At 38.0% G+C, this 21,236-nt stretch overlaps 2 protein-coding genes across 5 annotated transcripts; both read left to right on the top strand.

Annotated features, from left to right (window-relative positions):
* The first annotated feature begins 361 nt into the window (after window positions 1–361).
* Window positions 362–8,239, top strand: pnisr (PNN-interacting serine/arginine-rich protein). Of its 4 annotated transcripts, none has more exons than XM_087286022.1 (13): window positions 374–637; window positions 748–874; window positions 955–1,061; window positions 1,156–1,335; window positions 1,692–1,927; window positions 2,015–2,186; window positions 2,278–2,468; window positions 3,399–3,548; window positions 3,637–3,736; window positions 4,349–4,402; window positions 4,696–4,887; window positions 6,546–7,587; window positions 7,885–8,239. In XM_087286022.1, exons 2-13 carry the CDS (start codon window positions 870–872, stop codon window positions 7,913–7,915), a joined length of 2,460 nt encoding a protein of 819 aa, XP_087142148.1. In that variant the 5' UTR covers window positions 374–637; window positions 748–869; the 3' UTR covers window positions 7,916–8,239.
* Window positions 8,240–9,641: 1,402 nt separating this feature from the next.
* coq3 (coenzyme Q3 methyltransferase) lies at window positions 9,642–20,201 on the top strand. Its single transcript, NM_001002620.2, is given in 6 exon segments — window positions 9,642–10,119; window positions 10,273–10,425; window positions 12,907–13,006; window positions 16,285–16,527; window positions 19,394–19,553; window positions 19,657–20,201. Coding segments are annotated over 6 exon segments (960 nt in total). The 5' UTR covers window positions 9,642–9,955; the 3' UTR covers window positions 19,797–20,201.
* The last annotated feature ends 1,035 nt before the right edge of the window (window positions 20,202–21,236 follow it).

Here is a 21,236-nt window from a genome sequence, read left to right as displayed (position 1 = left end):
AATGATTAGAAAATGCATTTAAATTCAGTCTTATTTTTTAATAATTTAAGCTATTTCATTCTATATTTTTGTGTAAATGACCAGTTTGAAAATAAGCTGTCATTACAGAAGTCTGAAAAGGTTAACAGGTTGTGAACACCTGATTCAGTACCATACTTGACAACATTTCTTACTGTTTTTTTTTACTACAGCCTACATTAAAAGTTAGGATTTTTGGTTATCCAGAGGATAACAAATAATTTAATTACGGGATAGTGATAATATTAAATGATGGTACAGTGTTTGTTATTGTCATTAATCTGGCCTTGAAGTGTCCCGTGTGTATCCGCTAGAGGGCCTGTGCGTTGAGGTCACGGATGCCGCCACTGTTTCCGGGTCATCATTTCATCGCCATTTTACTGCTAAGAAGCAGAAGTGGAGAGGTAAGATATCGCAACGTGTTTGTAAATCTTCCTCGTACTCCATCGAATTTCTGCCCTTCGCTTTGACATCGTCTGCAGCGATAAGTTAGCTAGTTCATTTCGAGCAAGTAAACCGGCGGAATAAAGTTTAAAGTACGTGTTGATGTGTAGACGTGCGGCCTAACGCTGGGCTAGCTAGCTAGCATTACGACGACGCTTGTGTCGATTTCATTTAAGTTATACTTGTATTTAGTAAAGTACAAGAAGGTGAATGCACAGAAAGATGCTGTAAATCACCCAGAAAACATTTAAGGAACTCCTAAATCATACTAGACGTGTTTTGCAGTGGTTCGTTTTCTTTGGTGTGTTTTGGAAGTGCAGCTGTGCGGGTTACATTACAGCTGCGTCGACCCTCAGTGGGAAAGCTGGGCTTGTTTTTAAAGCCCTTAAAAGGAAATAGCTAGCCAAATGATGTAATATAGTTTTATTTGCAGTCATTTGCAAATAAAATGTTTGTGTTTTGCACGATTTGACATGTATGTTTGTGGCACAGGATTCAGAGGAGAGAGATGTGGGATCAGGGAGGACAGCCCTGGCCTCAGTGGCCCCTGGGCTCACAGCAGCAGTGGATGCAGTCATTTCAGCATCAGCAAGATCCAGGTTAGACTGCTTTAATTATCTGACAGCACTAACGTGTAGTATAATCATTTGAACTGCTCAATTCAGTGCACGTTTTCTCGGTTTGTTTTCGCAGGTCAAGTGGACTGGGCTGCTTTAGCACAAGCATGGATTGCACAGAAGGAATCCACTGGAGTTCCTGATCAGCCAGGGATTCAGCCCAATGGCCAGGAGATGCCAAACATGGAGCCTCCAGCCCATAATAACCATGGTGCCTTTCCAGGCGATCCAAGTTTTGGCAGAGGTTGGCAACCAGGTGAGAGACCATAGACTATTTTAAGAGATATTCCAGTTTGAGATGCATTCCTGGTTGCATTGTTTGTGTCACATGACTTAGTCAGCATGAATCTGCAGTCTTATGATTTCTGGAATGCAGACACTGAATGTCAATTTCCAAATTTTGGATGACTAAATGCAATGTGTTGTCTGTAAACATTAAACCTCAAACACACACTATCTGAAGGAATGGTGTGATTTTGTTTGCTTCATGCTGAAGAATGATGCTTTAAAAATGACCACTCTATTTAACATTGTGATGATGTATTACAGTAATTTTTATTTTTATTTAGTTCAAACTATATTTCAATGCATTTCTATTATGATTGTTTCTAGAGTGGGGAATGCATAGCCAGCCACCACCTCCCCCTCCTCCAGAACAAGCATGGATTCCTTCAGGTCAAGGGCCAATGGATGTTGTCAACCCCTCAGAAGACAGTAACAGCCAGGATAGTTTGGATTTTCCGGTAGAAACACGCCATGGAGGCTTTCCTCAAAACAGCCATGGATTTGGGAGTCAGCCTGAGCCTTATTCTATAGGCCCAATTGGGGTCAATCAGTTTGATTATCAGGTATGCTTGCTTTGGTCTGGATTACAAAAAGGTACTTCCGATCTTCAAACTTCTGTTTTATTAACATTTACTTGTATTTCATATTAGCATGGGGCAGCGCCAACGGGGACATCATATGGGCCACCATCCACCGGGTTTCATGCACCTTATTGGCCTGATGGGCCGCAGAACAGAAGAGACCGGCTTCCTGCCTTTAGGCCAGAACGGCCCAGATCTCCCAATCAGATGGCAATAAAACCAGAGACGACGCCCACTCTTGGTGAATATGCATTTTCATCATGTAGATGTGTAGGAAGACCTGCTGTTTTTAAATGATGCACATGAGAATGTTGTCTTGATTCCTGCTCTAGATGCTGTTAAACGAAGAACCTTGCCTGCATGGATTCGAGAAGGCCTTGAAAAAATGGATCGTGAGAAGCAGAAAAAGATGGAGAGGGAGAGGATGGAAAAGGAGCGTGCTGAAATGGCAAATAATGAAAGGGATAGCGATATAGTAGAGGAGGAAGGTGATGGGCCTCGGTTGCCACGCAAGAGCAAATTTGTAAGCATCTTTTTTAAAACCTGTTTACAGCGCAGGAACCTGCGGAGGTTACTTTGGCAACTGTTGACCCAGGGTTCTCTGACAAGCACAAATGCTCATTGACATGTTATTGTTAACTTAGTAATGCAAAGACCCCATGGAATGACCCGACGAGTTTCTTTACAATATTGATGTTTTAAATTGAAGCAGTGCTTTAATTCAGTGAGGGCTGCATTAAATTAAGCGATTAGTTAAAATTTTAATTACTATATAAATCTGATCCTGTTCATCAAATAATGCTTCAAAAATGTTTTAATTTCAGCTTTCAAAAAAAAGTTGAAGATGAGCAGTGGCTGCTGAAAATTAATAATTGCCATTGAAAATTGTTATTATTGTGTAACTATAAAAAAACGATTGTTTTAAATTGAAGAAAATTGATTTAAATTGTAATAATATTAGATAATGAAATAAATACAACTTTGTTGAGCAGAAAATAATTTCAAAAACATTGAAAGTCTTGCCAACCCTAATTGTATGAACACCAGAGTATATCTGCTAAAAGTTGTTTGTTAACTTGTATGCATGAACTATCCAACATGGATGGAGTCACAACTGATTTCCTAGAGCAGGGATGTCCAAACTCAGTCCTGGAGGTCCGGTGTCCTGCTGAGTTTAGCTCCAACTTGCTTCAAACCACCTGCCGGGATGTTTCTAGTATATGTAGTAAGAGCTTGATTTGCTGATTCAGGTGCGTTTGATTAAGGTTGGAGCTAAACTCTCCAGGACACCAGCCCTCCCGGACTGAGTTTGGACACCTCTGTGGTAGAATCTATTAAGCTTAGTTACATTGCCCTGAGCTGTTGCACACTAACACTATAAATTCCTCTCGGCGCTAATGTCATCCACAAGCATCTGGTCTCTGGTCCAATCACCTGCTCCTCTTTAATTTAGGACAGTGATGATGAGGATGGTGAAGAGGATGGTGCTGTGGAAGATGGCGTATCAGGAAGGAGGCTGGAATTTGGTGGTAGAAGTCCTCCTCCTCTTCAAGAAGACCAAAGTGAACCAGAAATGACAGATGAGGAGAAAGAGTTTCAGCTGGTCTGTTTGCACCATTTTTTGTTTCATTTCATAAGCATACAACTATCCACACTTGTTCATCTCAACCATTTCTGTTTGCTTTCCACAGATGGTTATGACTAAAACTCTTCTTACCGAAGTCCTCCTCGAAGTCACCAATGAGGAGATCATCCAAGTGGCCAAAGAGGCTCATCGCAAAGCCACTAAAGGTCTGCTCCTGTTCCCTTCTGTCCATGCAACTGTGCCTTCAAGTTTAATTCTGAGGAAGAGACACATTTCCACAGCAATTATACTTGGTTATATTTTGACTATATAAATACAACGGCTTTTTTGTCTGACTGATGCACCTTGGTAACTTTTAAAATAAGCCAAAGTGAAATTCTTCAATGGCCATTCTCTGCTAATGCAACGGAAGACGAAAAACAAACTGCAAGAGGGTGGAGGGTGAAATGGTCACGTAGATGCAGTTAAATGCAATCTTTCAAAGGGTACCTAATCAAATCTGTTCTTAGATTTACTTCCTGTAAAACAAAAGTACTTCCTCACTACTTTTTGCCAGATGGCTTCTCATTTGGAAAGTGACACTGCATTAGTACAGACTGGTTTTCTCATCCACTGTTTGCCTTTGTTTGACAGACTTTGTGTGATAACCTTTTTCTTCTCTCCATCTTTTTTTCTTATTATTTTCAATTTATTTTGCCGAAGGCAGCTCTTGTGAATAGTGCATATGTGTACCCTCATCTCTAGAGACTCTTGCCTATGCGAAAGTGGTGGCTGTATGTGTTTTAACATGTTGTTCCTGTTGTTGATGTGAATCAAAGCTCCTGCAAAACAGCTGGCACAGTCAAATGCACTGGCTTCTCTGACCGGCCTTGGTAAGTGTCTTTACATTTTGGACCGAGGGGAATTAAAGGGTGGTTGGTTGGTTGGGTGGGTTATCAGCTCTCTAATGAACTGTGTTGCAAGCTCAAGAGCTCAAGCTGCAGATCTTCTCAAATGGTTAGCCTCCAGCATCAGTTTATAGATGATTAAAAAAAAAAAAGCATGCTTCATTAATTAAGGTAGGCTTTAGTGATGTATTGTGTAGGAAGTAAGGAAGGAGTGTTAGTGTGCGACTGAGTGCATTGCTCTTGCTGTTTGTTATAAGTGGGGGGCTTTGTTGTCGCAGGAGGGCTGGGTGAGTACGGCTCGGATGAGAGTGATGATGAGGAGCGAAGCGTAAAGGGGTCAGACTCATCGGACACAGACGATGAGGAGTTGCTGCACCGTATTCGCCAAAAGCAGGATGCCTTCCGTCGTAAAGAGAGGGAGCAGCAGCAGCTGCAGGAGAGGCTGGCACTGGAGATGCAAACTGTTAAGGGTAGGTACATCCAGAGAACTTCTAGAAGCATGAACATTTCCATTGTGATAATGACATTTGTTAAACATACAGACCCCCTAATTTTTCGCGATTTACAATCGCTGAATCCAACGCAAGATCAACAAAGTTTCACGATCCTGCAAAATTACCACAAAAATGTAAATCTCTTAAAACATTCAATTCCACACAATGTAATCAAATTCTATTTATTTCGGTTTGCAATGATTTTATACGATTTATAGTTGCATACACAGTGCATGTGATGTATTTGAGTGCCTCTCGAAAAATGACGTCTCACCTGTTCCCTCAAAATTATTACATTACATAGGAGTGGGGGGTAAAGTTGTGTAGCCTTTGCAGTAAGCAAATGCGGATGAAGCGTGAGTAATTTACATGTGTAGTCAATGCAAAGATTGGATTAGACATTCTGTGGTGTGAATGTATGACTGCAGTATAACGGCCGCTGGACATGACTAAATTGAGAGACATGCTTGTGCTTTAAATGTATGGCTGTATATATTGTGCTTTAAATGTATGGCTGGTATTATGGTGTGCATAAAATTGATAAATGTTTCATTTAACTCTCCCTGCTTTTGACTAGAGAAAACGCTTCCCTGTCACTGACTAGTTTTACGGCAATCCATATTTTAGGTGTATTACAGTAGGGTAAGCCCTAACTCATGTCCTTTGTGAGGTGCATGATGTCAGATGCTCTGGGGAGTGAAATCTAGAATAAACTAAGCCTAATCCCTACCGTTTTAATTTTTTATCGTTTATTTATAAACTAATTTAAAAGAGGAACATGCTTATGATTGTGCACTGCTGGTCCCGCATCAGCTCTGCATATTTCGCCAATCAGATGAAAACTGACTTCCTATAATTAACCAGAGTTTTCCACTTCAGTCATCTTTGTCTTGAAGATTCCACCCCTTCCACTCCTACTCCTGGGTGTGGGTTTTCCCCAGGTTCCCTAATTTCCTCCCACTGTCCAAAGACATGCCTCATAAGTAAATTGACTACTCCAAAGTAGCATTTTAAGACAAACTCTTAGCCAGCTATATCTCAGCTATTCCTAACACATTCAAAAGCAGGGGAGTTCTTGAGACCTACCTGAGCTCAAACTCCCCTCTCACCCTTAAATGGGAGGGAGCCCCGGGCACAAAAATTGGTAAAAAACTAGGGGGTCTGATCATAAAAATCAGGGGTCATCAATCTCGCTCCTGAATGGCTGGTGTCCCTACAGGGTTTAGCTCCAACTTGCCTCAACGCACTTGCCTGAATGTTTCAAGTATACATAAAAAGACCTTGATTAGCTTGTTCAGGTGTGTTTGATTAGGGTTGGAGCAAAAATCTGCAGGACACCGGCCCTCCAAGAACAAGTTTGGTGACCCCTTGTATAAACCAACAGCTTGTGAGCAGCAAATTACATAGATGATTTCTGCAAAGCGGAAAACAAGGATGGAGTTGCATAATTCGATGATAAAAGTTGAGTTGAAAACTTTGGTTATGTTGTTCAAAGTTGAAGCTTAAGGTCAATTTGACACATCTTAAAATAATAAATTGACTTCATAACCATATTTTTAATAGTTAAAAAATAACAGTTATCCAGCTTCTTTTAAAAATGTATACAATAACATTCAGTTTGTGTGTGTTTTCAGATGATTTGGCATCAGACCGAGTGAGCAGAGAAAGGACAGGTTATGAGGATGAGCAGACAGATTCTAAACACAAACAGGAAGTTAGGGAAAGGGAGGCGGAGCCTACAGTAGAGCGCCGCAGATCACGTAGTGAGCCTGAGGTCAGTGAGGTCAAGCGGACAAGCAAAGAGCACACAGGGCGTAACGGAGGCAGTGCCAGCCCCTCGCCGAGTGAGCGCCGCAGTCGCACATCCAGTTCCAGTTCTTCCAGCAGCCGGTCCTCTTCATCTTCCTCTTCCTCAGCCTCCTCTCGCAGCTCTTCCCGTTCCTCCTCTCCCAAAAGAAAAAGGCGACGCAGTCGTTCCGCCTCTCGTGGGACTCGCAGACGCAGCCGAAGTCGCAGCTCTCGCAGGCGTCAGTCAGAGCGGGACAAGGGCAGAGACAGGAGGCGGAGCAGCCGCACACGCAGCACCGAACGCTCCTCTCGACACAGAAAGCGCAGTCACTCACGGCAGCGCAGGTCCAGCAGGAGCCATAGGAGCAGATCTAAAGGCAGTCGCAGCCGCAGCAGAGAGAGGAGGCGCAGCAGGGACCGCAGACGCAGTCGCAGTACGAGCCGCAACAGGCGGAAACAGAAGGACAGCAGGGACAGAGACAGGAAGAAAGAGAGAAGCCGGAGCCATGAGAAGGAAAAGAAGAAGAAAGAGAAGGAATTAGATAAAAAGAAAGACAAGCAGAAGGGAAAGGAGAAGGAGATTGAGGGCAGTTCAGTAAGGGATGAGGAAGATTATGGCAAATCAAGGCGGAAAAAGGAGAGTGAGAAGACAGATTCCCATAATGACAAGTATTCCCGGCAAGACAGCAAATCTAGCAAGAAAGGCTCCACTAAAGCTAGCAAAAAGTACTCAGATTCAGAGTCTAGCAGGAGCAGGTCGCCTTCCCCTGAGGTTAGCAAAGAAAAAAAGTCTAAGAAATCTAAACGTAGTCGATCAAGGTCTACGGAACGGTCTCACAAGTCTGGTAAGAAGGCAAGCCGCAAACACAAGTCTAAGTCACGATCAAGGTAGTATTCATTTTCTTTTTACTTTTTTAAAACAATGTTTGAATGTTTGTGTGAATGATGAATTGATTTTCCAATGGCATAGTTGCATATTGTTTAATTTAACATTTAAATCCACAGTCACATAATGTTAAATATTTAAAAACAGAGTTGTCTACAAATGGTGCTACTGAGATTGATGTAATTTCCTCCTTCTCATTTAGTGTTGCTCCAACAGCTCTTTAAGGTGTGTGTATGAAGTTCTGGATGGGATCTGTGCTAGTGATTGCACTAATAGTCTGTCGCACCTTTCTCTTTCAGGTCAACGTCTCCCAGCCGCCGCAAGCGTTGAGGGGTATTCAGCCTTTGATCTGTGCACTTCTTTTAAAATTCCATGAGTTAACAGGCTTGTCTCATTATCGAGGCAACATTGTAGGTGAACTCTCCACTCCAACCTCCCCTACTCCCCTCATTTTGTAAATATGTGCTATTTTTAAGTGTTGTCTTCAAAACAGGAGATTTTGAACTAAAGTTTCTTTTTTTGCCTTGTATTATGCAAGCGTTCAAGTAGTCAATAGAACCTTGAAACTGTAACATTTTAAAACCTAACACCAGAGGAAATAAATTCTCGTTTAATGTAAATTGTCCAATAAAACAAGAATGATTCTTTGTCTGACATGGCCTGTCTTTTTTTTTCTAAGGATTTTTTGTTGAAATGCCAGGTGCTAGATGAACATAAAAATCTTCTTAAGTCCAAGATATACTTAATTTTTAAACCATATAAAATTTCCTGTTTGCATAAACATTTTAGTAAGTTAATATGACTTCTTTCTATAGTGTGTGATGTTTTCCCTATGGAATGCCAAATATGCATTTTGAAGATCATTTTCATAATAAAACTAACATGAATAAAAGCACTATAAACATCTCTTGTACACTCTATAGAACAGGACTGCCCAAACTTTTCTTATGAAGGGCCAAAAGCCAGACTTGATTGAGACTAGCAGGCTGAAGGTAAATATAGTTGCCATGGGTAATTTAATAATTTATTTAATCATATTTTTAAAAATAACTAAAAAATATTGCTTTTTCAGTAACTAATACAGCATTATTTGATTTGACATTTTATAATGAACTTAGAGTAAAAACAGTCATCTCATTTATGACAGAATGGAGTTACTCTAGTTTTTCTCGTGTTTTGTTTGCTGATGTCTTTTTCATAGCCTGTGGAGTGACAGTATTTTTACATGTTGAAAAAAAAAATCTGATTTGTTTTCAATGTTTAATTGAAACACTTAATTTCAGTTTGGTTATGTCAAATTCAAAATGTCAATGTCTTTTAAAGGCATTTGCCTCAACCCTCTCCAAAGTTCTCACTCTTCTCAAATGTGGTGGCTGGAAAAATTAAAGGTTACAATGGGCCAACTTAAGCCCATGGGCCTTACTTTGGGCATCTTTGCTATAGAACTATACTACATCTTGTACTGTGTATGTCATGGATATAAATATTAAATATAACATATTTAAAGTGATTGTTCACATAAGAAATTAAAAGATGCCATGGATTATTCCTTCCCTTGTATAAAAAAAAAAAAAAAAGTGAGTTTTTTTTTTTATCTCTAGGACACTAAGTTATTTTTGAAAAATGTTGAAACTTGTAACCATTGACTTTCAAAGTATTTGATTTTCCTGCTATGGATGTCTATTGTTACAGATTTCTAGTATTTATCAAAATATATTTTGTGTTCAACAGAAAAGGAAAGTCAAGTGTTGGAACCATTTGAAGTAGAGTAAATGTGGTGTACATTTTCGTTATTGGGTAAATATGTCCAAGTAAGAACTGAATAGTATTTCATTATTTGTCATTTGGATGATGTCTGTAGACTCTTGTAATAAAAGAACGTTAAACTGCTCCTAATCAGACTACAATTACCTTTTATGGATTACATATGATTGTTCACCACGCATTATTGTTAAGAACTCTACCCAGTTCAGCTGAAAGTTGTTAGCAGTTGAGAGTAAACTAAACGGGTTCATATTCATAGTTTTATGACGAGTTTGTATGACTCGTAACTTGCACGTCAACAAGTCATGCAGACTGATTTTGTGAACTATATGGAAGTTTCCACAGCCGTTTTACATGTTTAAAATAGCAATAACATTTTTAAACATAAAAAAATATGTTTTGGTGTCACTTTATGTATGTTGTGGGTGCGTTTAAAGCATATCTAATATTAAAAATGATTTTTTTAAATAAACGTGCTAGGAACGTTTGATTCCGTGTTGATTTTCTGCTCGGTCAGAATTTCGGCGAGCACTCCACGGTCACATTGGATTTACTGACTGAAGTCGGCGATAAACAAAGATTCGCGTAACGCATTAAAATGCAGAGATGTACTCTAAGAAATTTACACGATTAGCTTTTGGACTGTTAGCTGACTCGGGGTTAAAAATACCTTTAATACAAAACGTGTCCTCCAAAGTAAAAGCAGCGCGCTCCCTGTGCAGCTGGACGGTGTGTTTGCATCACCGACAGAAGAGTCAGCTGTCAAACGGGTGAGACTGATTTAATCGACTTAACGAGTACTGCGATTTAATGCATGACTGTTTTTCTTAATAAAGTAGAGGTTCTGGTTTACTCGGTAGATCTTTTGTTTACAAGAGACGTATGCATAGTTTAAAGGTTTTAACGATAGTTTCGACCTGCAGACTGACCCGCCTCAATGTCCGCTCGATCTCTCAGTCCACTCTGGACCCCGCCGAGGTGCGGAAGTTTCAGGCCATGGCGAGCAAGTGGTGGGATCTCCAGGGAGAGCTTTCAGCCCTCCACTCTATGAATGACCTGAGAGTGCCTTTCATACGGTGTGTACATCTGTCTATCGCCTCATCTGCTAGCAAATGTCCTGTGATGGCATTGTTTTTCCATTAAAATCAGCAAGTTTTTTTTTGTTAAATTTTTTTAAATAAACGTGGACCTATTTGTAAAATTTTTAGCATGTTACTTGCATTAAATATTGGCTATAAAATAAAATATGGGTTACTATCTTCAACTCCCAAAAAAGTATTTAAAATTACAGGACAAATGAATGATTACCTCACCCTCTGAACTGACATAAACAAAATCTGAAATGTTCTACTGAATAACATTAAGTAATAAGTCTTTGATATTTTAGATGACCTGAAGAAAAGTACATTTCAGCTATTTTCATTTTTGGGTGATCTATCACAGTGTTATATTTAAACAAAAACAGAAAGTAACTTAGTGAAAATGTAATACAAATCGATTTATTTTAATGTAAATGAATGAATGTATTTTCCCAGTGATGGGCTGCAGCTGGATAAAACATATGCTAAATAAGTTGGCCGTTCATTCCGCTGTGGCGACCCCTGATTAATAAAGGGACTAAGCCGAAGTGAATGAATGAATGTATTGTAATATTAATGTGAGTGTGTGTGTATATATACACAGTTGAAGTCAAAATTATTAGCCTTCCTGTTTATTTTTTCCCCAATTTTTGTTTAACTGAAAGAAGATTTTTTTTCAATGCATTTTAATAACTCATTTCTAATAACTGATTTATTTGATTTTTGCCATGATGACAGTACAAAATATTTTACTAGATATTTTTCAGGACACTTCTATACAGCTTAAAGTGACATTTAAAGGCTTAACTAGGTTAATTAGGTTAACTATGTAGGTTAGGTAATTAGGGAAGTTATTGTGTAATGATGGTTTGTTCTTTAGACTATCGAAAACAAATAAAAATGAATAAAAATTTCATAGGGGGCTAATAATTCTGACTTCAACTATATATATATATATATATATATATATATATATATATATATATATATATATATATATATATATATATGCATGCCATTTAGAGGGTACTTGTTCTTTGGATGTCAAAGCCAAATCTTTAGTATTATTATTACTGTGTGCTCAGGAAACATTTATTATTACTAACAACAGATGTGCAACACCTTATATTTGTGTTATCTGGATTTATGAAGAAAAGCCTTTATTTGAAACAGAGGGTTCTTTTGTAAAAATACAAATGTTTCACTGTCACTTTTAATCAATTTAATGGTCATTGTTAATAGTATGTTATGTAACATATTTTACTTATTGAGATTTACTGATCTGAACACAAAATAGCTGTTTTTGTTGCCTGGGCCTTTAATGCTAGTTCTTCCAGCCCACCGTTCCCACGTGCCTTTCAGAGTGTGCCTCAACCTCCGACTGTGTCAGATAATCAGCACAGTAACAGGCAAGAAGGTAGAAGCAGATTTTATGTAACGTGTGTGAGAAATTCTACAGCAAGAACTTTCCCAATGATTATTTGATCTAGTTGTTGTGGAGTTAATTCTAGCCTTTCTTGCGTTACGTTGTGGTGGGCCCTAAAATATGAGGGATTTGGATTCTATTTTAATTCCAGGAAATTATTAAAATACTTATTGTGTTTCTATTACCCCAATATGACTGTGGACACACTATACCTACACACAGTTCTGTCCAAACAGCCTTAAAAAAGCAGATTTTGACCATAGATTTTGACCTTTTTTTTATAATTAATTTTTTGTGATCATTAATTTTTTATGAGTAATTAAAATTAAAGAGTTAATCTCATTGAAAGGGCATGTCCAGAGATGCAAAAAAGAAGCTTCTGTCTCATCATGTCCAGGTAATGGCGAGGACAGCAGCTAGAGATTATCCATCTCTGCTTCGTCTCTCAGCTGTTTCTGTAAGAGTCAAGATGGATATTGCACTTGTCACTGTAAGCTTTTCCCCTCGCTTCCTGGAATCATCCAGCGCACAATTTCTTCCCCTTCCCTGAACACGGGATCAGGTTTATCGGTGATGAGTATATGCAGCATATATGGACACGGTGGAGCCCCCGGGGCCTGTTTAAATGAGCGGCCTCAGTGCTGTTGCAGGTCATTATTTTCTTCTTGAGTAATGTGAGTTCTCTGGAGGTCCAGCAGGGGAATCCTTCAGAGACATTGTGGTTTGTTGGCACAGATGGGCTGAGTTAACAGGAGTGGCAGTGAGCACCTCGGGCTGCATTGCTCTGCAAGGCCTGTCCAAGCATTTGGGGAAGATCTTGAGGATGTGCGATTGCTTCAGGATGTCAGAAGCTTGTGTTTTAGCTAGAGGGACTAGCAGTGTGAAGTGTTTGTGACTCGGGAAGCACAGTCAAATATTGCATGTATGGCTGTGATTAGCTTCACATTTCTGTTTTACGTCAGACCTGATGTCTTTGTTTCAAAATTCTGCACAATCGAGATGACAAGTACACCTCCTCAATCTAATTTTGTGACCTTTGACCTTATTTTCAGGGATAATTTGTTGAACATGCATGGAGTCCGGCAGTTGGGTAAACCTCTGAGTGGCCTCAGAATACTGGACGTGGGCTGTGGTGGAGGCTTGCTAAGCGAGGTAACTAGTCTTGTTGATTATGAAACTAGTGGAAGTTGGTCCAAGTACAACATTTCTGTTTACTGTGTGATAATTTATAGGTTGAGATATTTTTTTGGGTCTGGAAGCTAGATATCACATATGTTAGGTTTGATATAGTGATATAATCGACAGCTTCATGTCCACTGGATTAGGAACTGATAAACATTTCTCTAGGCTTTTTTTTTTTTTTAAATGAGTGAACTCTCATGCTAAACTTGTGTCAGAAGGTCTGCCTTTGAGAACATCAATAATGCAGACAGTTGATAGATTACTTCATTCCTGATTCAAGCACTTTGCCCTGTCTGACCAGCAGAGGGAACTAATAGACATAATCTGACCATTTTATTGAAGGGTTAGTTCACCTAAAACTGAAAAATTGTCAACATTTACTCAACCTCCACTTTACCTAAACCCAGACTATTGACTTCAATAGAATTTATTTTTCCTACTATGGAAGTCAGTGATTGCAGTTTTTTTTTTTTTATTGATTCATTCATTAATTTTCTTGTCGGCTTAGTCCCTTTATTAATCCAGGGTCGCCACAGTGGAATGAACCGCCAACTTATGCAGCACATTTTTACACAGCAGATGCCCTTCCAGCCCATCTTTGGGCAACATCCACACACACACACTCATACACTACGGACAATTTAGCCTACCCAATTCACCTGTACCGCATGTTTTTGGACTGTGGGGGAAACCGGAGCACCTGGAGGAAACCCACACGAATGCAGGGAGAACATGCAGACTCCACACAGAAACGCCAACTGAGCCGAGGATCGAACCAGCGACTTTGCTGTGAGGCAACAGCACTACCTACTGTGCCACTGCGACACCTCATTAATTTATTCATTTTTCCTTCTTAGTCCCTTTATTCATTCGAGGTCGCCACAGTAGAACGAACCCCCAACTTATCCAGCATTTGTTTTACGCAGCGGATGCCCTTCCAGCTGCAACTCAGTATTGGGAAACACCAATACACACTCATTTGCACACATACACTACAGATAATTTAGCTTATTCAATACACCCAGAGGAAAACCATGCTAACATGGGAAGAACATGCAAACTCCACACAGAAATGCCGACTGGCCTAGCCATAACTCTAACTAGTGAACTTCTTGCAGTAGGGCAACAGTGCTAACCACTGAGCCACCGTGCCGCTCCCTAACATTTTTTAAAATAACTTATTTTGTGTTCACCAGAAAAGGGAACTCATAAAGGTAGGGAACTATTTGAGTGAGAGTAAGAGGCGAGTAATTAATTTTCAGGGGGGTGAACTATCTCTTTAAGTACACCTTGCTAGTACTAGGTTGAACCATTTTCCTTCAGATTTGTTTTAATTTTTTTGTGAAGAAAATGTGCTAGAAACATCGTTTCTATGCCAGATTCTGACCCTACCATTTTATGTTGCCGCAGAAATTGAAACTCATGACACTTTTCTTTTCTCTTCTACTGTTGCTCATCTGCTTCAAGTTTCAACATGTTGTGTGTTGAGAGTTGCTCTTCTGTAGACTGAAATGTTCACAAAATGTGCTCTGAAAAAAAAAACGGTCCAAATTTGAAAATATTTGTAAGGAAAAACACAAGTCAATAAAAATCACATTTTATTAACAGTAGGAAAATTGGACAGATACATTTTTTGTCCATGTCCAGCTGGAGAGAATGAAATCAGCATACTGAAACCATATTTTAGACAGTTTTTACTTTTGTCGCGAAAACCAAATGTGCCATTTTTGTCCAATAATTTTCAGTGGCTGAAAATTCAGTGCATGCATAATTATAACTTTGTTATTTGATTAATTTGTTTAGTTCCTGTTGCCTATCAATTAGCTTGATCCAGTCTGGTTTCTTCCCTGACTTCTGAGCCGTGATTCGTTACGATTACAACCCACAGTTTAATACATTTTTTACTGGTAGATTTATCCTTAATTTTAACGATCGCAGAGAGATTGCCTCTTGCATTATTCAAATCACATCTATGAAAGCATTTAGCTTTTACTTCAAAATATAATGATGACTGAAGAAGTTGTGTTGGTTATTCGGGATGTGGTGCGTTTCATTAAAGGTGTTTTCTGTCACTACTTGTTTGGCCTGCAATAATGCATTCAGTGTAAGCTGAAAAAAATCACCTCCTATGCATTTAACTTGACGCTCATAAATAAAGGTTGCAGGCTGCCATTGCATTATTTAACCAATTGATGACAACCAGCCATCAAAAACATGCCACTGAATACTTCTTGAAAAATAGCACATAATTCTTGTCTTCTCCTTTTATAAGCGCGCAGAGCAATTCTGCTTAAATGGAAAGATCCCCTTCCACCCACCTTTATTCAATGGACCAGAGAGATAATGTCTTGTTTTTACCTTGATACTCTTTAAGAGGATCGAGTAAACAATTCTATAAGATATGGCACCCCCTCGTTGATTATGTTGACTATATAAAATGATACTCCACAAATATACATGTATATTATTTATTTGTATTAATTTTATTTATTTTTACTTTTATTTTTTTGTTTTTATATATATTTTTAATTTACTTTGTTGTTGTTATTATTCTCATTATTAACATTGCTATGTTTCTCCAAACACTTGTAATTTTAGACTGAAGTTATCGACTGCTATGTTTTGTTCTATTCTGTGTAAGGGTTTTAGCGTTTGTGAATGGATATATTTGAAAATTAATTAAAAAAATATTCAAACAAAAAAAAAGATGCATCTAACAATGAAACATCTAACAATGAAAGTTGAGAATAAAGCCATCATCAATTGAAAATGAGTCTAAAAATGAATGTGGGTTTTACAAATTAAAATGTTAGATTTAGTATTATGAGCATCAGTAGTAGTAACAGTGAATTTTTCACAGTACTGAATATTTTACTATTTATTTTTCTTCAGCTGATTACTTCGTTTTATTTGTATTAAAATTACAGATTTTAAGTTCCAAAAGTGTCTTGAAGTACTGTTTTTGTAATAAATGGAGAGCAAATTACATTTGTCTCCTCCTCCTTTTTGGCTGATCCGAAAAACGGTTCGGTCTGTGACTAAAAATTCATGATGTGATCTGAACCGTGATATTTGTGATCTGTTACACCACTACCAACAACAATATAATTTCATGTTATGGTCACTTAAATCCCCGTTCTTCCCCAATCTGGTGCTTTAGTTTGAATGTCATTTTATAATCTTGTGCAGTTTATTTTTATCACTGAAAATAGTGTTGATTAAAAAAATAAACCAGTAATCTTTCTTAGCCCCTAGGTAGGCTCGGCGCAGATGTGTTGGGAATCGACCCAGTGGAGGACAGTGTTCGAACAGCAGAGCTGCACTGCTCCTATGATCCCGATTTCCGGGAGAGAGTTCGCTATCAGGCCTGCACCCTTGAGGAACTTGCAGAAGATGAAGCAGAGAGCTTTCATGCCATAGTGGCATCTGAGGTGGTGGAACATCTGGCGGATCTGGATGCCTTTGCTAACTGCTGCCATCAGGTGTTAAAGGTATGTCACAACAATACATTGACGCCTGAAGCAAGGATTGTAGCTCAGAGTAACAGTGTGTTTCCCAGCAAATGGAACTCAATGGACTGATTTAATCTCCTGGGTCAGTGTGTCAGAGGACAAACGCTAAAGAGGAACTCCAAATCCCCATAATCTTTCTTAATGCTGTGACATCCAGTTAAAATGAGAGGCCTTTCATCTGCCTGATTCTGATTTGCTTCTAGAGTTTGTTTAGAATTCATTGCTCAATCATTTAACACCCAGTAGCAATAGTAGATAGACAAATCTAATTCTGAAAAATGTAGTTGTTATAGTATATTAACAGGGTATATGTGTAATCATTGAAACAAATACTGTGAAATCAATTTAAAATAGGAGCCTTTTTAATTAACTGTTTCTGTTTTGCTTTCTTTTTCAGATTTTATTATTAATATTTTATTATTATTATTATTGTATGATTGTAATTACTGAATTCAAGTGTGTAGGTTTGCACTTGACATTGGTGGGAATGGGTAAATCAAAAAAAAAAACAGCTACCAAGAATGAATATCGTGTATGTATGTATGTATGTGTATGTGTATGTGTGTGTGTGTGTGTGTGTGTGTGTGTGTGTGTGTGTGTGTGTGTGTGTGTGTGTGTGTGTGTGTGTGTACATATATGTATATGTGTGTATATATGCTATTATATTATTAATTAACCCTCTCTTTACACAATTTATTAAGTTAAGTTAAATAATCAGCTACCATTAAATAATGGCTACGGGGGTTTGGGTGGTTCTAAAGACCAAAAGCTGGATTATTTTTTAATATTGTGTTAGAAATTTTCTTATTATTCAAATGGCCAAATTCTGACTGAGGAAAGTTGAAGTTTTAAAAGTTTAAATATGACAAAATGGTTGGAAATATGTTTTGGTACATCAAAAAGTGTAGTTATGATAACTATCCGACAAGCTAATCCAGCAAAAATTTGTTCTTAAAATGTCACTAAAATGCAATATTTATACCTTATATTTAAATAGAAAATCAGGCAAATAACTGCAAAAATGTTTTGTTTTTCAGAAAATAAATAACCACCCCTTTCAGTAAGCTGATAGTGTTATGTTAAAGAAAAGTTTATTAACTGATAATGAGAGAGTTCAATAAAGTCTTCAGTTTATTTGAGCTGTAGTGCAAATGAAACATGTCTCATATATCAGGATTAATAAAAGATGGAGGCTGTAGTTTTTCTGACAAATTGTTTCTACCGAAATTAGACATGCTACTCTGACAGATTGGGAGAACTGGCAGGGGTCATATACTTTTACATTTAGCTGTTTATTCTGCAGTTAGTTTTCAGGTAATATTATTCAGAAGTCTGTCATAATGTTATACTGTGGCTTAAAGCGGGGGAAAACACAAGCATTAACAACATTATCATGATTGACTCATTTAGTAAATAACTTTGGTTTATGTGACACTTTTCATTGAAAAAAAAGCTCATTATCCATCTTTTTTGCTGCCACTATCCTCACTTGTGTGTGTCATACACACCTTATTCTTGCATAGGAATTTCCTGTGTGCTGTTTTGGGGCTGCTACATCTGAATGCAGTGAAAGCCTCTTAGGGAAAAGCACAGTCAATCACAGTGTTTAATTGTGTTTGGGGGCGGTGCGACTGAAGGAGAGACCAGATTTAACCCTTTCTGCATGTCTAGGTTAATATTGACAGCCTGATTTTTAATTTTTATTTTTGTGAATTAAAGTGAATTAAATGATTGGTTGGGACTTGTCAATAGTTGATGGATATTGACGAGGACGCGTCCCCTCTGTCCATAAAACAACAAATTGCATATAGATTTTTAATATGTAAAAACTTTATAATTTAAGTGTAAAAGTAGAAATGTACGTATGCATGTATAAATGCATGTACACACACACGCATTTTGCAATGCATGTTCATAAATTTCCAAATTTGTTCTGAAATATATTTTTTTAAATCATATAAAAATTCCTGTTAAGTTTAATTTATATAAGCAAAAAGTACACATCTAAAATATGAGTATTTTATTACCAATTCATGTCACAATCACTTGCTAATTTTCCATTCAAAAATGCAAATTAAATTTATGCGCAAAACTGGAATTAAAAAAAAAAGGAATATAAAGCAGCGTTTCCATCCAAGTAGTCAAAAAGAATCAAATTGTCACTTCCTGATTTACTGGTACCAAATATAAACAGTAAAAATGGAATTTACTGCATAGAAGAAGCTGCGTGAATCTTTTCTTTATTTAATAAATGACTTGTGCTTCAGAAGACAACTGACACGCAATGAATTTGTGGTGGTGTTTGAAGGAGACACGGAGCACAGACGCTCTTAACAATTCTGGAGGTCTATAATAATATAATTACTCCAATACTAAAACAGTTCAGGAGTTAAGGAATGACCAAAACAACATTTCAGATGTTTTACAATGCACTTAGCCTGCTGGTTTGTCCATTCACACACATTTTTATCATCACATGATCTCTTATAACAAAATGACATGACATTATTAATGCGCTTACTTTAATTTGTTCAGTAAAAGTGTTTCCATCGTTGTTTATGCGCATCTTTTCCTATCGAATAAAAAGTTTATCCTACACAGTTATGCACAAGTTTTTCTGTGCACATTTTAAAAATTCATACGCATCTTGCCATTTCCATCATCCAATTAATGTGCATAGGTGGATGGAAATGTAGCTACTGTTATATTTTATATTTCATAAACCAGCATCATTTGTTTTGAGAAAATCAATAAGTTCAAGTGCCTTAAAATTTTCACGCTAAAACTTGACTGAAATCTGAGATCAGTTCAAAACAAATGTGAGCTGATATTTTCTATCTTTCAGCCCGGTGGCTCTCTATTCATCACCACTATTAACAAAACCAACTTATCATACGTGTTTGGGATTGTGGCAGCAGAGCAGCTGTTAAGGATTGTACCGAGTGGCACTCATGACTGGGAGAAATTTATCAGCCCAGAGGATCTGGAACGACTGCTGGAGTCTTGTGAGTGTCATCTCTGATTGTTTTCATGATCATTCATTATGAATCGGTCTTGCTGCAGTGTTTATTTTATGCATTTGTTTCCTTCTGTCTCACTGTATACCAGTCGGTTTCTACGTGGAGGCTATCAGAGGCATGATGTACAATCCTCTCACAGGGGCTTGGAGCTGGCAGCAAAGCACAGCCATCAACTATGCCTTGCATGCAGTTAAACGTAAAGAAGAACCGCAGCCTGACCGGGTCTGAGAAGGAGAATCTGAAGGAGCCAGATCGAGCCAAGAGTTACAGCTGAGCTCTTTTTATTGATGGAACTGCTATTAAACGGATGTCACGTGCCCCAGAACGTACTTTGGGCAACATAGACCTAAAAATATGTAAAAATATGTGGCATTGCTGAACATGTTTTGTCAGAAGATTGATTCGTAACGTATTTCATGCAACTGTGGAGCTGTTGTTAAGATTGATCCACTCGTGCCATGGTATTGATTTGGTGGTCCTTTGATGCATTTTAAACACAGTCAGCTTGAGTGATTTGTGGAGTTGTTGTCAATTGTAAATTAGACAATGAAAATGACATCTTTGTTTTTGGTGCCACTTTAAAAAAAGTGCAAGTACTTAATAAAATAAAATAAACAAGTGATCTAAATGAAAGAGTTTAATTGGTGTTTTTATGCTCACAAGCAATGCAGTATACACTACCCGACAAAAGTATTGTCACCTATCCAAGTTTTTAAGGACATAAATAATAGCTTGACTTTTAGTTGATCATTTGGTATCAGAAGTGGCTCATATGAAAAGGCAAAGGCCTCTAGATTACGCTTATTTTACCCAAATAAAATATGATCATGCCTTTATTTTTAAAGATTTAATTAGGACAGTAAGGTCTGACTTTGCTAAGACAAAAGTCTTGTCCCTTAACAGATAAAAATGTACAGTATAGGATTTAAAGTCATGGGGCAGTGGAAAAAGAATTAATATTGTGGACTGGAATTAGAATTTGCCTGAAGAATTTGCCCTCTTCTGTGGTTTGTAATGTAATGGGCAGCACAAGTGAAGTTTCATAAACTAATTTCGAGAGAAGCACGTGATATGATTGAGCGCTGCTGGCCACTTATCTGTAATCAGTAATAATCCAATCAGAGTGATCCTAGCTTACTATGAATGGATCATTTTCTCTTTACTGCTCTATCTTTGTTTTTGAAGAATCCCCCCTTACACCCCAACTCCTCCTTTTCCTCCCTTTTCTAAAGGGGGAGCTACCTGATCTCGAATCTCCTGATATGCTTATTATAAGTGTAATTCTATAGTTTGAACTGCACCTGAATCTTCCTCCTTGCATCCTTTTAGCTTCCAGGAGTGTCCAGGCGTCGTCTGACAGATATTTGAAGTAACCAATCACAGTTTGTGAAGTAGAGCTCCTGGAGTGTTTGCAGATTTGTGTGCTACAGTCGGAAGTTTAGCACTGCGATATTAAGTATCTTTGAGACTTTTATGATCAAGTCGTTAATTACGATATAGCCAATTTTGGTGAAGCTCCTTTTTGTTAAATCTTATGTAAAATGATGAAGTTATTGTTTTCATATCTTTCTGATTTATTTGAACTCTGAATCCTTGTCTTGATATATCTGAATGTTTATTGCACTGTCAATAGCGTCCTCTACTGGTTTTAAAGGACGTTACAGTCTA

This window comes from Danio rerio, chromosome 16 (genome assembly GCF_052040795.2).
Source record: "Danio rerio strain M-AB ecotype USA chromosome 16, GRCz13ab, whole genome shotgun sequence".
Taxonomy (NCBI): domain Eukaryota; kingdom Metazoa; phylum Chordata; class Actinopteri; order Cypriniformes; family Danionidae; genus Danio; species Danio rerio.
The sequence above is the reverse complement of the archived record's forward strand: the minus strand, read 5'-3'. Positions and strand labels throughout refer to the sequence as shown.

Bases quoted from the DNA above. Each gene is read 5' to 3' on its own strand.
- pnisr (XM_087286022.1), top strand. The intron at 1,336-1,691 runs GTGAGAGACCAT...GATTGTTTCTAG, and splicing joins TGGCAGAGGTTGGCAACCAG to AGTGGGGAATGCATAGCCAG. The intron at 3,737-4,348 runs GTCTGCTCCTGT...TGTGAATCAAAG, and splicing joins TCATCGCAAAGCCACTAAAG to CTCCTGCAAAACAGCTGGCA.